The sequence below is a fragment of the Acanthopagrus latus genome, chromosome 7, assembly GCF_904848185.1.
Source record: "Acanthopagrus latus isolate v.2019 chromosome 7, fAcaLat1.1, whole genome shotgun sequence".
Taxonomy (NCBI): Eukaryota; Metazoa; Chordata; class Actinopteri; order Spariformes; family Sparidae; genus Acanthopagrus; species Acanthopagrus latus.
In genome coordinates this window covers 9833477-9849134 of record NC_051045.1, presented here as the reverse complement: position 1 = coordinate 9849134, position 15658 = coordinate 9833477, and the positions used below count along the sequence as shown (strand labels likewise).

At 40.9% G+C, this 15658-nt stretch overlaps 1 protein-coding gene across 2 annotated transcripts; it reads right to left on the bottom strand.

Annotated features, from left to right (window-relative positions):
- Nucleotides 1-664: 664 nt before the first annotated feature.
- LOC119023191 (transcription initiation factor TFIID subunit 4-like) lies at nt 665-15413 on the bottom strand. 2 transcript variants are annotated; one of them, XM_037104933.1, is made up of 16 exons: nt 14513-15413; nt 13561-14349; nt 12653-12807; nt 11834-11953; nt 10391-10492; nt 10054-10173; nt 9405-9494; nt 7450-7677; nt 7157-7292; nt 6586-6697; nt 4744-4913; nt 4523-4653; nt 4297-4422; nt 4007-4063; nt 3040-3159; nt 665-2919 (listed from the first exon to the last, which is right to left on the bottom strand). In XM_037104933.1, exons 1-16 carry the CDS (start codon nt 14745-14747, stop codon nt 2752-2754), a joined length of 2859 nt encoding a protein of 952 aa, XP_036960828.1. In that variant the 5' UTR covers nt 14748-15413; the 3' UTR covers nt 665-2751. The 2 variants fall into 2 exon arrangements, with proteins under 2 accessions (XP_036960828.1, XP_036960827.1); XM_037104932.1 differs by having other exon boundaries at nt 10337-10492; nt 14513-15412.
- Nucleotides 15414-15658: the final 245 nt, after the last annotated feature.

The window sequence follows — 15658 nt, the reverse complement described above, 5'->3', positions numbered from 1 at the left end:
AGGGAAATTAATTCTTTGTGTCTTATCCAGCAGTAATGGGCTCCTCATTATTTATTTGAGGACTTGTCCTCATTCTCCCTCTGCAGGGATACTGAATAAGCATAATAAGTACCAAATATTAAAAATGATGTTTTTAAGAGGAGTAACTGTGTCCGAACAGCTGCACTCTGGCCATTTTTGTCCAGCGACTTAAGACCCGATAGGCTTTCAAACCACAACAACTCTCTCTTTCTAAGTTTGTGACGGACTCATTTGAAAATTCATAGGAATTGAAATGATCATTTCAATCAGAGTGTTCAAGATAGTGAAGAATGACATCTATCTACCTACCTACCTACCTACTCTGAAAGGAGTTCTACAAAAAATCTATTTCAGAGACCTAAGACAATATAACTGTACACTATTCAACCATTTAGAAGCACAAAGAGGGGACATATTTTCTTAGTGTGTAGGGCATCTCATATGGAGCTGCATCAATCCTACAAGTGCATCGACTAAAGCACTTGTACTTAAAGCCATTCAAGAGGGACACATACTGCTGACAGGTCACAGAAAACATTGCTGAGTGGAGACGTTGTTGCCATCACTTGTGTGCTTTCTGAAAACAAGTGCAAGGTTGGAAAGAACCGACCTGCTACAAAAATTAAGGCAAACAAGATATTAATTGTTCTTTTTTTCTGTTTTATTAGAGATCATTCTCTCTCAATCCATTGTAAAATAGCAATTAAAAACTTTTTTTAGATTCAGATATTTACATATAAACAAGAGGCTGTGCAAAATGTACAAGATATTGGCAAGAAAGCATATATTTGTCTTATTTCCCACATATCTTCATGTATGAAAAATACGACAAACTTGCTTCATTAGAAGTTGTCAACTGATAAATCTACAAATAGCAAACCTAATTATGTACAGTAATAAAATTTGCAGATAAACATTCTTTCATAAAATGATAAAAGGTATAAAGATCAAAATCAGAATGTGCACTAAAAATATAAAAAGTTATAAAGTGGGTATGTTCGTCTGATCGACCGCTTTTAGAAAACTGATCTGTCAAAGTGCCGCCCTCGCTCTGCATCTCACGCCACTGTTTACTCAACACGACCCTATATCATTCATAAATATATAAAAATGTGGAATATGTTTGATTCTCCTAAATGACTGCAAGCAATAACATTGTTGGGATTCAGTTCGATAAACTCCACTGCTTTTAAATTCACATTATAGCACATGGGCCTGCAGACCCTGGATCCTTCACATTATAAACAACCACCTTGTTTCTAATTCATATCAAACTAGTTTTGGACTTTTTTTTTAAAGATCCAATTTGAGGATTTAACTCAACACTCCTTCCCTTACCCTCTGCAGATACAAAGGGCTCATTCTAAGGTTACAAAAACACAATGATTACTATTTTCAGATGTTTTACACTTGGAAATACATTATTATGAAAATTGTGTCCAGTGTCTGCCAACAGAGGCTCCTACATTCTCAACACTGGACCTTTAAGTACCATCAGACAGCCACTCTGGTATACTACGCAAAGGCCATAATGTTCTCCAGAAGGCGATCAATACCAGAAAACGCCCTGCGAAAAAGATATTTGTCAGAAAGTACTTCTGTTAAAGTCTGTAGCTCTTTGGGTGACAGTAATGAAAGGCTGGAAAATGACTTGAAAGCTTTCCTTTGTGGTGATATTATTAAAGTCTAACACAAAGCCAATTCCACCATACTGTTTTCATTTTTTTGTGTATTTCAGTATACTTTGAACTTTTTAAATCAGGACATGCAACATTTAAGTAACAAATAACAACATCCTCACTGAGGAAGTTATAACTGCTGACTGCTCAGGAGGTGGGGGGAAGAAGGTATAAAGTCTACGTAGCCTGTATATCACATGTGCTATAACATAAATAAAAACATAAATTTGCATTAAACTGCCGCATCCAAAACTCTCACAGGTGTAAGTGCTATAGTGGCGAGAGTTCAAATATTAAACTCCTGACATACAAAAACCTTTTTTTTTTTACAATCAACTAAGACAGAGGTGTGTAACAAAACAATAAAACACACACATACTACAAACCTGGAGAGAACTGTTGGACAGGTGAAGTTACTGAAGTTGATCAACACATTCTAATCCATATGGCTTCATTTGGTAAGAAGGCAACTCAGCAGATGACAAGACTATTGATTAGTCTCTGTAAAACAATCCATAGGCATTAAAACAGTGATAAAATATAGTATAAATGTAATAGATTTAAATCTCTGTAAGGAACTTAAATAAACAGAGTGTTTATGTCGACATGGTTAAGAAAATTAGCAATACTGCAGTTTTGTAAAATGTTGCTGTCGCACCTGAACGTCACACGTTAATCTAAAACCACGTCACCAAGAGTCGCTGCTACAAAACGGATGCCAGTGAAATGACCCTGACAAGGTTATCAGATTGGAAGTATTCAGTTCATTAAAAAGACTTTTTTTGTGTGTGCAGCATGAGGCAGTGCATGACTGAAGTGTGGTCGGGAGTTCCAATATTTCACTCCACCTCCTCGCTGAAAATACAAAAAGGTCTGTGCTTTAAGAGGCTTTTAAAAGCTGACGTCCTTTCAGTGTTCCAGATAATTCTCTCCCCACAGTATGACGTCTCATCATTCTGCAGCAGGTGATCAAAGAGAGTACCGACAGAAAGGGTCTGAAATGACGGTCAACTCTGCTTCCTGAATGCCACTGTCATTCTATAAGCGGGTGCTATTTAAGGAATCCTTTATACAGCAGTTGTGAGTGACTGGTCCCCCTTTCATTCTCCAGACAGAAGAGCAAGTCCCTGAGGTTGACTCTGGTGATGCGCTGTCGCATAAACTGTCTGGAGCCTGCTCCACTGGAGCCTCCAGGCTGGGAGGGGCCTGACCCTGAGCCCTGGGGTGTTAAAACGGAGCAAACACATGAAACACATTTAGTCTTTTACTGGCTCTGCAAATTTGAAATAATTCACAATAGGCTCAACCCCTCTATGGCAAATGGCACTGTATTCCTTACCTCTGCACTGGCACCCCTAACAGGAGAGTCCATTTTCCGCTTTTTCCTCGGGCCGATCGCTGCCAACGCAGTTAGGTTGGCTTCTCTCTGTCTGATCTGAGCCAGCTCCTGCTGCTGCATCTGGAATACAAGCGGTAAAACACAGGTTGGTCCAACAGCAAAGACGGGCTCACACAAAGTCTGCGCCCGCAGGATTCCGATGACATAGCCACAGATTTTAAACTAATGCAGATAATGCTAGTTAGTGATCCAACAGTACAATGTGTCAAGGGATCAAGCAAATCAACGTTCTAATGCAGATATTGCCAAACTTAAGAATTCATTTCAATTTCATAAACAGAACAATTCTATGTGCAAACAGGCATAAGGGAATGCAGCACAAATGAATAATCCATCTACGTTCACCCAACAATTTGTACACTTGGAGCAGTAAAACTCTTCATCACTGACATAATATAAGATCTGTTCTGAAGTTGCTGGAGGTCTAAATATCTAATCATATCATGATCATTTTACAGTAATCTCAAACCTAATGACAAAGTTGAAAATTAAAAAACTTTGTATTTTTTTTTGTAGTAGATGTCCTCTTGTGGCCCACCTACAGCAACACGGAGGAGTGTTGTTCTGTTAAGTGTGTTGGCATTCGTTGGACTGCTTGAGGAGACAGATGGTGCTGGAGTATATAAAGTCCCTCATGTTGGTGATGAAACAAAATTAAAAAATTCATAGGTTCTATTAAAATCTACTAAGCATCCAAACCACTGGCTGCAGGGCTACCTGAGCTATCTAGCAAAAAACAACAGCTAGAGTTAGCAGCAGTGAGCAGTTCCTCTAACGATACACTGCCCCATATTTGTTTGTGAATTTTGAATTCAAGAAGAAATCTGCACAATCCGTCTGGGCCTGTTCATCATGCTGCCTCACAATGAATGCAATCACACAGGCACTTACTGTAGCATACACTTACCTCCTTGGCCTTCTGTTTAAGTCTGAGCTGCTCAGGGTCTTCTTGCCTTGACCGAGACTGTAGTTAGGTAGAGGACATTTTAATATTTCAAGATGGATATGTACAATTTATTCACCATTTTTATTCATTCAGTCACTCAGTTAGCAGACCTGTTCTCTCCTGGCAGTGAACAGAAGAAATGTGTACTAATGGCAGTGGCCCAAGATCACTCACTCGCTTTGTCAGTGCAATTAAGTGTGAGCGTTTCTCCCTGTCAGTGATGGCGTGTGTCCTTGTTTATATACTGTTACCTTGGCAGCCTTCAAGAGAATCTCTCTCTCCTGCTCTTCCTTCCTTTGCTTTTCCATCTGATCTAGCTGTTCGAAGAATTTAAGCTGAGCTCGCACGTCGCCGACCTGCTCGTACCGCGCATCCTCCTAAACGATGAAGGTCAGAGAGAAATTAAACAATAAGTAATAAATGTAGTAAATGTGAATGTGTCTCACCAGCTCTCAAATTACAAGACGTGATCATCACCTTTAAGTTTATGTTCTTCTGCTGTGCCACTTGTGAAACTTTTTCCAGCAGGTTTTGTAGCCGCTGCTGCGTAGCATGGGAAATGTAGTTGATCACGTCTGTGCCCAACTCGCTGATGCCAAACTTCTTACCTGTCACAGCGGTGAGCGTGTGGATAAGGATTTAGACAGTGAGTGAAACCGTGTCGAAGCGCTTTACATTTTCTCTTTAGGCTAACTCACCGATCTCCAGTGCTCTCCGGGTGAGTGACGAGGTGGAAAGGAAGGTCTCATCCTTACAGGAACGGGTGACCGTGCCAACAAGCTCAGAGTTGGTTGCTAAGATACGTGCGCTCTCCTCTGACAGGTTCACTCCTGCCATAGAGGCCACATCATTGATATCATCATCATCCCTGTATTGAATAATAATAAAAAAAAAAAAATGATTAAAACTGAGGTCTCTTTTTCACATATATGCAAAATGATCTCAGCTGTTTCATTTAGCTAGGTTAGTCCTCATCAGGTACCCTGATTACTTAATCTGATCACAAAATCATATATTATAATACGTTAGAAGAATCACAGTTGTCACGAAGCCTAATTAAGTAGCTTCTTCCTCACATTTCTGACCATGGAACAACAAAATGTCCACAACAACAATCAACAGAGGGAAGGAATTTAAGTGGGTGTGTTCACTGAGATATATTTCAACGTTTCTCTTGTGAGGCAGCTATGGAACAGCAACTTTATCACCAGCTACATGATACACAAGGCAGAACAGACATCTACGGGCCCTTCAATCATATTACTATTTTATGCTCACAAATTCGCTTCACATTATAAACCAGTCTATTAGTTACACTTGTACAGTCTAATGCAATCCAATAGTATAGCTCTGTAATAAATCCTGTCTGCCGCTGTATGCAAGCTAAATCGCCCCAAGGTGACATTAAAGCTTCGCTTGATCTTTGTAAATGCAGAAAATTGTTTATGGTGACATGATGTCAGAAAAAGTGTAACTACCATGATATATTACCCATGACCAGTCGTGCTTATGAGGTCATTAATTCCGATAATTACTGTATTAATTAGCAAATGTGTCCGTGTCAACCAATTCATCATTGAGCAACACAAGGGTGGTTAAATATCAGCAGAACCAGGACAATAAACTGAAAGAGACACTTTAAGTACACAGTTTCTACACAACATCGGACCATGATGACTTTATCATATCGCAGCATTATAACCTCTAATACAAGGAAATTAGTTTTTCCACATCGTGAAAATTTAAGGAGCGATCTCCACCAAAATGTAAGATTATCATCCGTTATGCACTGTTCACAAAAATAAATCAGTGCACGCAAACGTCTGAGGACAGGGGGACATGATGCCCTGTAAATGCTGTATACAGAGATAATTAGTTTGCCATCACACAGGATTAAAATAAGCAGCAAATCTTCACAATTTACAGGCAGAAAGTAGTTGATGCTTGGCAATTCAAGCTATTTTGTAACTACTAAATTCTAACTACTAAAATAATGAAATGATTATGAAAATACTTCCCCATAAATGTTCTGTCAGCTGATTCATCAATAAATCCTTCAAGCTCTAACATAAATGCAAAACATTTAAAATTGATGTTATTAAATTTAGTAAGACAAAGAAGGTAATATGGCAGCCATGATGACTGTCAGTCACCCTTCTGCACTGTGCTGATCTCTTTGATGACAAACCTACTGTAAACTAAGAGGAGACAGCTCCTCAACATACGCATTTCAAATGTTGCAACGTTTAGCTCTAATTTTTTGTATTTGGGTTTCTGACAGCAAAAGTACGATTTTGTTCTTTTTGTTTAACTGTTCTTATGTTTTATTTCAGATTTGCAATGTAAAAATCTGTCTCCTATGCCAATAAAGCTACTTTGATTGAACTTAAAAATGGAGAGAGAAGTGAGTTTGCATGTCTTTACTAACTACTGACTCCAAATATAAAAACTGGAAAACTAGAAATTGAATACTTAAATAAATGACAGTTTGAAGACCCGTGTTTAAGAGACAATGATATTCATCTGAATGTGTCACAAACCTGAAGGTTCCTCCTCCTGCTTCCTTCAGCTTGTTCTTCTGAGCAGCAGTGAGAGAGGCCTGACTGACGATTTGAACTCCTTTGGCCCCTGGAACCAACGTCTGCTTCACCGCTGGAATTAATAGACACATATAGACGGACAGAAAATTCAGATATTTGCATCCAACTGAGAAACAGGTAGATTGTTATACAGTTTAAAACATGCACTGTGATGTGAATCTAATTTCTTTGACAACTTTCTATGAGCTTAATATCCTGCAATTACAGTCAGTATCCACAAGGTAGCAGCACTTCCATTGTGCAGTACAGTGAATTAGTGAAAGACCAAATACAGCAGAAGGGACACCTGTATCTTGGTGTTCTTCAGCGACTTTTTTTCCTCTATGCTCTTTTTCCTCTACGCTATGTTCAGCATCAGATTCTGATGCCCTTTGTTCACGGTATGATGTACCAAAAAAGACAATTGTGACATTGAGGGCATTACTACCAATTTAATAATCCTACTGACAAACAATTAACCACATATTCAGTTCAGAAATAAAAGAGGGAGGAGTGTAAGTTGAAGACACACCTGTCTGCAGTTGTTTGACAACCTGCGGCTGGCCCACAATAATGCGGCTATGAGATTGTCCTCTCAGTGTTACCATGGGAGACTGAGCCAGGGTCACCTGTGGCCTTGCTATTGTCCCCTGTTGCTGGGGTACTATCTGTGCACATTCGGAGACCAAGAATGAGAAACAGGGAATAAAGGCACAGACAAGAATAGAAAAATTAACTCTTACATGCAGGGTTTCCACACTTTTATGTGCACGCCAATGTCTGAACTGAGACACGGATAATTGTTCCTACTAGCAGAAAAATTACCATTCCAGGTTTAGAGTGAGGTGTCTGAGTGAGGCTGATAACTGTGGTTTTGGTTGCGGCAGTGCTGGTAGCCGTAGTGGCGGCGGTGGAGAGGGGAGGTCGCAGCACCACCGCGGTGAGGGCCGTGGAGGCTGCTGCTGCTGCTGGAGTGCTGGGCTGAGGAAGCAGGCTCTGCTGGATGAAGGCCTCTGAGTCTGGGGTCATCTGACGCAGCGCTGGGAGACTTCTCTGTAGGCAAAGGACAGACATCAGTGAAACTGCATTAAGTTCAGTCCACACAGGATGGATTTCGTTACTGTAATTTAGAGGTGCTGCACACAAACTGAACCGAAAACTAAAAGTGCAAAGAATTTAGTTTGTTCTTTGTGCTTTATTTTCCAGCTATCTGACATCCCACAGAGAAAACAGTGCTCGAGCCATTTGTAATGATGATTACTTAACAGTGTTTCCTCCGGCAAATCAACAAATAAGACACTGATGAATATGTTATTAGATTGGTTTTAATTATGGTTAAATTGATTTATTCATGTGGTCACTGAAAAGTAAAAAAAAAAAAAACAGGATTCATGGAGCTCCTGGAGACCAAACAAAAAGACCTAACAACTGTCCTGTCACACAGCTGCACTCGCAAGTCACTGTAATTTCACTACACTATAGCAACACTCCCATTAACTGAATGTAATATGTAATCAGTGATTGGACTTTTTCCAACTCTGTGGCAGTTCTTTCATAATTGGTAACACACATTTCTCAAAACTGACTTAATTTTTTTTTTTAATCACGCAATCAGCAAAACAGACATCTGTGATCTGGATCACTTTTCATTGTTTGATTCTTTTGACACAAAGTACATTTAGTGATGACTAATGAAAATTCAAGCACCATTTTCCCACTCAAAAAAAGCCACCAACCAACCAAATCCCTGTCAATATACATTCTGCTTTCACACTATATGCTTGAATAATATTGTTAGAACTGTTTAATGTACCTTCAAACCCAACACAACACAAAATTACTGTAAATAAAACAGAACTCTGCTACATTTTACCTATTATTTCTACTTGAATGAGTCAACTTAAACCATCTGTCAGTTGCAATTTCTGCTACATTTTACCTATTATTTCTACTTGAATGAGTCAACTTAAACCATCTGTCAGTTGCAATTTTTGGAAGGATGACAACTTAGAAAATTATTGGAAACGGGATTTCTAAGAAGCCATTGGTAGACGGTGGCAGGAAATAGACCTGAGGATATCACCACATGTGTGCACAATGACAATAATGTCTGCACACTTATTTTGTAGTGCACAAAGTGCCTTTCTGTCAAGAGGAGTTGGGGGTAGCAAAATGCCTTACCTAATGCTTAGACTCCTTTTTCATGTCTTTTTATGTGCACTAGTACTTTGTAATGGTTTGTTTTCTGCATCTTTGCCACATAAACCTTGTATTTGATGCAGGATAGTACACCCATTGTTTAACCCATTCATACCACACCTGCTGTCAAAGGTCGATTCCTCGGTTGTTACTGTTTAAATTTGTCCTGGTTCTGCAACATCAGTTCCAGCACTAAACCACACAGTTATACCAGTATGCATGTAAATGTGTTTGCTAGATGCAGCTGACTTTCAGATCATTAAAAGGCAATGCATCTGTGTTTTTGCAAGAAATTATGTAATTTTACAGGAACTATTATCAACATGTCATTAATGTGACTAAATGATGTGGTTAAAAGGGCTAAAAGTCTGCAATAAACCTGAACTATTACTATTAAATCAATTTAATAGTAACCATAAAGTAAACTATAGTCATTATCAAAAACATGTACCATTGCTGAGTAGTACAAGCCCTGCTGTGCAGCAGAATTGTAAAGCCAACAGCTCTGACTTGATGCAGCCTGTAACATGTAGCATCATAAATCTTATTTACATAATGTGCTAGTGTGTCACTGATCTCACCTTCAGGAAAGGCACAAGGTATGGCTGCGGTGAGGAGTTGAGCTCCTGGTATAACCTACTGGTGAAATCTTCAGGCTCTATCTTGGCTTCCTGTTGTACAATAAACACAAAGGATGGACCAGAACAAAAGAAACTATTCAACCATTGTTTATTCAGGAAAAAATTGACTGAGCATTAAATTCAGCAGTGCCCTGAATACATATTTGAATGGGCTAGGAGGATACAGATATAGTAACAAACCACAGTAATAACAGTAAAGATATTATCAAGCCCAATAAAGGGCAAACAGCTCAATAAAAGCAGTAACTAGCAAAGCACATCTGGCATAATGATAAATAAAAGCAGTAAAATGATGGAGAAAGAAGATAATAAAATTAAATAACAACAAATGAGTACGGATCAAAAAAAGGAAGGATATATAAACCAACAGCACTAAAATAAACAATAAAACACAGAATGTAAAATAAAAACTGAATTGACTCTGAATTAACTAAAGCAGCAACATGAACATAAGTCAAGAAAAAGGCTTGAAGAAATGACAAGAAAGATCAAGATGAGGGCAAAGAGATCAAGTTTTATAACACAGAGATAATGAGACAGAGAGATGGAGATGGTTGAATAAAAGACAAAGAAAAGAGAAGAAACTTACCAGCAGGTTCTTCACCAGCTCTTTGACATTGGCAGTGGTCTCAGAGGACTGTTTTCCACTGGCCAGCTTGATCAATGTTGACAGAAAGTTTCTACACTTTTTCACATTTTCCAGTGTCTCCTACAAGCACATACACACAAATACAGGATTTTTTTTTTCTCAATCAGATGTACAGTAAAAATGTGAATCAGAAAAAAAGCAATATAGTAAAATAAATATCTGTAAGGTTAGCTTTGAACGATTATAAAGACAAAAGCTTTCAGCGTTAGTACTTCTCTCTTACAGCTGTGATAGCTGTTGGAGTGACAGGGGTCCCAGTGGCCCCGAGAGGCCCTACCCTCTGTGTTACTGCTGTGGCTGCAGATCCAGGCTGTACTGTGGCGGGCGTTGCTATCGGCTGTCCCGGGGTGGTGGCAGTTCCTCCCAGCATGATGGTGTTCTATAAAAGTCAGTGAATGTGCAGTCATGAGATGAGACTCAGAACAATGACAAGGTCAGAATAACAGCTTTGACATGTCTGGACCCGGGGCACACATTCAACTTCACAAAGACATTTTATTTTTCCAGGAAATAGCCGTGCTGGATATTGTATTTGGGCTATCACAGAGCACTCAATGATATTTATACTATGTGTAAGAACTCTTGGGAGCTTAAAAATTGTCTTCTCCCAAAACATGATGTGCAAAACAGAAAAAGAAAACACGTTAATGAATTGAGTAAAATGTAGCAACCTTTAAGAGAAATGCCACGGCAACCTGCACAAAATCATAACTAACAAGACGCATTTACAAAACCTGGGAGGTTTTCCAAAGTGAGCAAATAAACAGGTTACCCAGAGACTACAGAGAAATGAAAACAAATATGCTGACCTTGATACAAAAAGCCATCCTTTCATTGCACAGTTATTAGGCAAAGCGAGACGACAATAGAAGCTATGAAACAGCTCCAGGGCCTGTTTTTATCAGGCATTTCAGTAGGAAATCAATCCTAACTGATCCAAGAAAGATGCATTTATCCCTACAGTAGTCAGGACTAAAAGCATTACATTACCTTCTGATTCTAGGAAATTGGTCCTATATTTTCCAGGATTTAGGACAGCTGCAGAGCTGTACTCAGCAGGTGGACAAATGTGCACAAATTCCACAAAGAGCGGAAATGCGAACAACAATTCATTTGAACTAACAACAAGCATCATTAAACAAATGGATCCAAACCCTGTGATTGATTTAGTTTGTTGTTTCTGGGAAAATCAATGTTTTATACAATGACTGAAGCAAAATTTGTGGGGATACATGTGGGTGCCTGGTTCCTTATTAGAAAATGGACTTAAGGTAAAGGGGACCAGCTTGACCAATTGGGTTTTAAGAAGGTCATCGAGGACGCATTAAATGTGTAGACTGACGTGGGCAAGACAGTGTGGGAGGGCAATTATGATGCTGACATCACCGGCTTCACTGGCATCTCTGAATCACAGGAGGTGATCAGCTAGCCATGCAATGATTTCAGAAGTGACAGGTTGAAATGATCTACCAGCCAGAGCGGCTGTTGGGGTAAAAAATAACTTGTGTTTGCAGCAAAATGTAAGCCAAATGAATTGCTCTCGCAGTATAACATGCTGCCAATCGACAGCTTGTTTCATACGGAGGAAAGTGTTTGCTTTAACTTGATGGTCAGCACAAAAACAAGATTTGGAGTAATTCACTTTTAAATGTAATAATTTTTATTTTCATTTTGATTTTATGGAATTAAATACCCAAAAAGGATGTGTCTTGGGGGTTACCTGCAGTACAGGAGGCCTCTGCAGTGTGGTGGTGGCCGTCACAGAGGTCTGGACCGTGGACCCTTGTTTAATAATGGTGGTGGGAGTAACCGGACGAGCGAGGAGGGATGTGCCTGGAGCCTGCAGAACAGCACAGGATGTAAATATTCTTTCACCTATATCTAATTTCTTCTCTTTTCATTTTCCTCACTCATTTGAGAAGTTTAATGCAAAACTAAAAACAAATTAAATGAAATCAGTCCACTCTACAAATGATTTTAACAATTCAGTGACCATGCCGACAGCGTGCATGTGAAACCTGTCACCAAAATGTAACAAATTCAGCCTGCATTATAAGATTATGAGACAACAAAAGTGTTTCTCTCTTTAATTTGTCACCCGAAATTCAGTGTGTTGTTTTTTTTTTCTGTGTTGATAGCAATCCTGATAAAAATTCAGGTTGCTAGCCAATACTGAGTGCCCATTCCATCAAAGTGCCTTTACTTTCCAAATTCATATCTGTATAGCCACACTGTGTAACTAATTGGAATCTCCCTTCTGTGTGCAATGTAATATGAGACTGAAACTATCTACACCTCACTCCCTAACTATAACTGAAAATGTGTTTACAGAAACATTCTTTTAAAACTTGTGGTGATTTTAACAGTATGGTTCTCTTGTTATCTTATTAACAGAACAAAAGTGACAGTAAAAAGTACATCAGCCACATCTGGCTCATACCCAGTCTGCTACTACTGACCTTGTGCATCCGATATGTGCGTCACTACCTAAAATTAATGAGTCACATTTTCTGTGATCGTGTGTCCACCAGTCCGGTACCTGTAGAGAAGTGATCTGGACAGGTGGAGTGCTGGTGGGGGCTGCGGGTCGCGGTGTCATGGCGCTCTGGGACTGCGACTGAGCCTGCATCTGAGCCAAGGTCTGCTGGTGAATCATCAGCAGCTGCCCACTCTCACTGCGAACCAAGACCATGCCTGAAAAAGGCACAAGTCAGAGGGGGGTTTTGATGACAAACGACCAGGGCTTTCCTGTCATGATCACACTCACCAATATACTGTATGGAGTTTCGTACATTAGAGAATTTTAATTACTCATCCACTGGTCTATTGAAGCTTGGATATACCTTCAGTTGGAGGACTACTGGATGTTCAGATATTTATAGCCAGTCAGCCACAGGTCAGACCAAAATGAGCCGCAAATATAGCGCCAAAAACATTTCAAACCACAAGACAACATGTCATTTGATGTTGTAAGCAACCACAACACAGTACAGCAACAACAAAGTTAAACTTTTTTCTTGAAGTTGATCATTAAATGAAGACCACTGTGTGACTATGCAGAATGCCTGGCGTTAGAGCCTGCCCATTCTACATCCAACAGGTGCCCCATTACATTGGCATACAACAAAGTTGTTGCTGTTAATGACAACAGTTTGTTATCATGTCTGACAAGACAACATAATGAGAATCAACAGATTGCAACTGGAAGCTAGATTGATATACTTCAGGGATAAATTGGCTGACTGGCCTCAGTCTTTTGTCTTTTTAAAAGGGGTTGCAGTTTTTTCCTCTGATCTGATGTGTGTGGCCTCAGAACACGATCAGTTCGTCATCTATTCACTACAATGTCGGGCAGACAAGTGCAGCAAAGAAAGGTGCACAGATTAAACGTACTGATAAGTTGATAAGGAAAAGTTTCCAGATGCTGTAAACTTGGGAGTGAGTTACCTGGAGGCAGCTGGATGTTCTGGACGTTTTGTTGAGGCTGGGCGAGTCGAGGGGCCAGAACCTGCGGGGCGATAGCTCGTATTCCACCTGGAGGAGTGGCGGCGATGGTTGACGGCACTGAAGTCCTCAAGCTTTGCAAAACAGTCGGACTCCTCATGGTCGCGGTTGTCCCTGTCGCAACGGTCGAAGCCACGATGTGTCCACCAGTCTGAATTATAGTTTTGTTGACGAGAGAGCCAGCCGCCGTGCTGCTCACGCTGACGGCCGGCGACGTTAAAACTGCGGTCGGGTTGTCTCCACTCTGTGAGGTGATGGTGAGAGTTTGCATAGGTGGCCTCACAAGTGTGACTGTGGGTACGCTTTTCACAGACGACGGAGCCGAAATCACAGCATTCTGCACACTCGTCGAGGAAGTTCGAATTATAGTGCTGGCTGTTGAGGACAGGACCGCCGCGCTCCCTTTGCTCACAGACACGGGTCCGTTGTTGACAAGCGCGACGGCGGGCTGCGAGTTGTGGCCGCTGCTGTCAGCAGACGCGCCTCCGGGGACATGACAGTTCACCACCACGGTACTTCCATTCAAAGTTTGCACAGCAGTCGTCCCGGGTTTCACAACACCAGATGTTGAGTCTGACGCTACCGTAACGACTCCGCTAGCTATCCCCGGCTTGGACTGACTCTGAGCGGCTGTCACACTCTGTCCCGCCGCCGATGTGGTCCCGACTGCTCCATCCATGCCTGAACCGTGGGACCCCGTACTGTTAATGACACCTCCTTGCACTCCTGTCCCTACAGCAGCGGAAACACATGAAAACAAGGGGGTGTCGAGCAAGTCTCCGATTCGCATTAGTTTCGGGACACACACAAGTGAAGCCAAGTTAGCTTACTATCAGTTGAACAACGTGACCAAAATTAGCTAATGTTAGCTAACCGAAGTGGGCAGCTATCTTACCTGCTTTAGCAAGCTCTTGTTGTGAAAGTCCCATTTTGCTGCCCTGAACATTGGAATTGCTACCTTTAGCTTGGTTGCCGACGTAATTTGCTGCAGACTGGACCTTGACTGCTGCGCTGACGCGACCTGATCCTGATAGCTCACACTCCAGAGACCCGACTAGATCACTAACTACTTTTTCGTCCACCTCTGTGTTGAAGAAAACATCATCCAGCAAATCGGAGCCCGCCGCCATCTTTGCTCAGCTACGCTCGCTCGTGAGACGCATGCGCCGATTGGATGCGCCCTCGGTGACGCGGCGTCTCCGGGTGCCGTGATTGGCTGCTCGAAGAAAATAAAGCTTGGAGCAAATGGTTGTGAGCTGCAGTGTGGAGTGACAGCGCTGTCTGGCAGTTTCACGGGAAAACAACGATACCACTCGCAGAGCCGCTCCTGGTGGGACTTTATCTCACTGAGGAGATTCTCCGCGAGAGAGACTTTGTCGTATGACAGACCTTCGCAGAATTACGCACAGTACCGAAGCATTTTCTGTCCATTAGATTGTATCGTAGACGACCCAAAATGGCTGCGTTGTTGCTATTTTTTTCCCCAGGGGAACCGCAGCAGCTGCCTCAGCGCTCATAGACATCTATGCTATCAAAGTCCCGGGAGTGCATATCAACAGTTAGCTGTTTAAGAGCCTTCTTGAGTGTAGTAACAAAAAACTTTGCAACCTCAGAGAAAAATGTTAAAATAAATGTAAGAAGTATCATACAACTCACATACTGACCAAAACAAATATTTTAAAATAATCATTATTGCCGTTTATGCAAAGTAGCCACCTGAGGCAGGTGTGGTGCCAAAAAGTGATCGTTCGCCAGAAACTGATTTCCGTCCGCGCGCAGAATGTTGTATACTTTATATCCGTCTACAGCTGATTTTATCTGGATCAAACAGTCATAACTGCACACAGAAATAACTGTATGTCCGTGGTAGAAGCAAAGGTATGTCTGTAACATTTCTTGTAACCAAATAATCACACTTGTGGCCAAAGTGTTTGCAGTTTATATCATAATCAGGGAATGACATTCACGTGATCACAGGCAAAAGTTTTGTTTACAGTGATATTATGTTATTAACATGATGTATGGATGGCTTATGTATAAA

Bases quoted from the DNA above. Each gene is read 5' to 3' on its own strand.
- LOC119023191 (XM_037104932.1), bottom strand. From the start codon at position 14,747: ATGGCGGCGGGCTCCGATTTGCTGGATGATGTTTTCTTCAACACAGAG. The intron at 7,678-9,404 runs GTGAGATCAGTG...CTTTGCCTACAG, and splicing joins ACCTTGTGCCTTTCCTGAAG to AGAAGTCTCCCAGCGCTGCG. The intron at 7,293-7,449 runs GTAATTTTTCTG...GAATGTGCACAG, and splicing joins CTCACTCTAAACCTGGAATG to ATAGTACCCCAGCAACAGGG.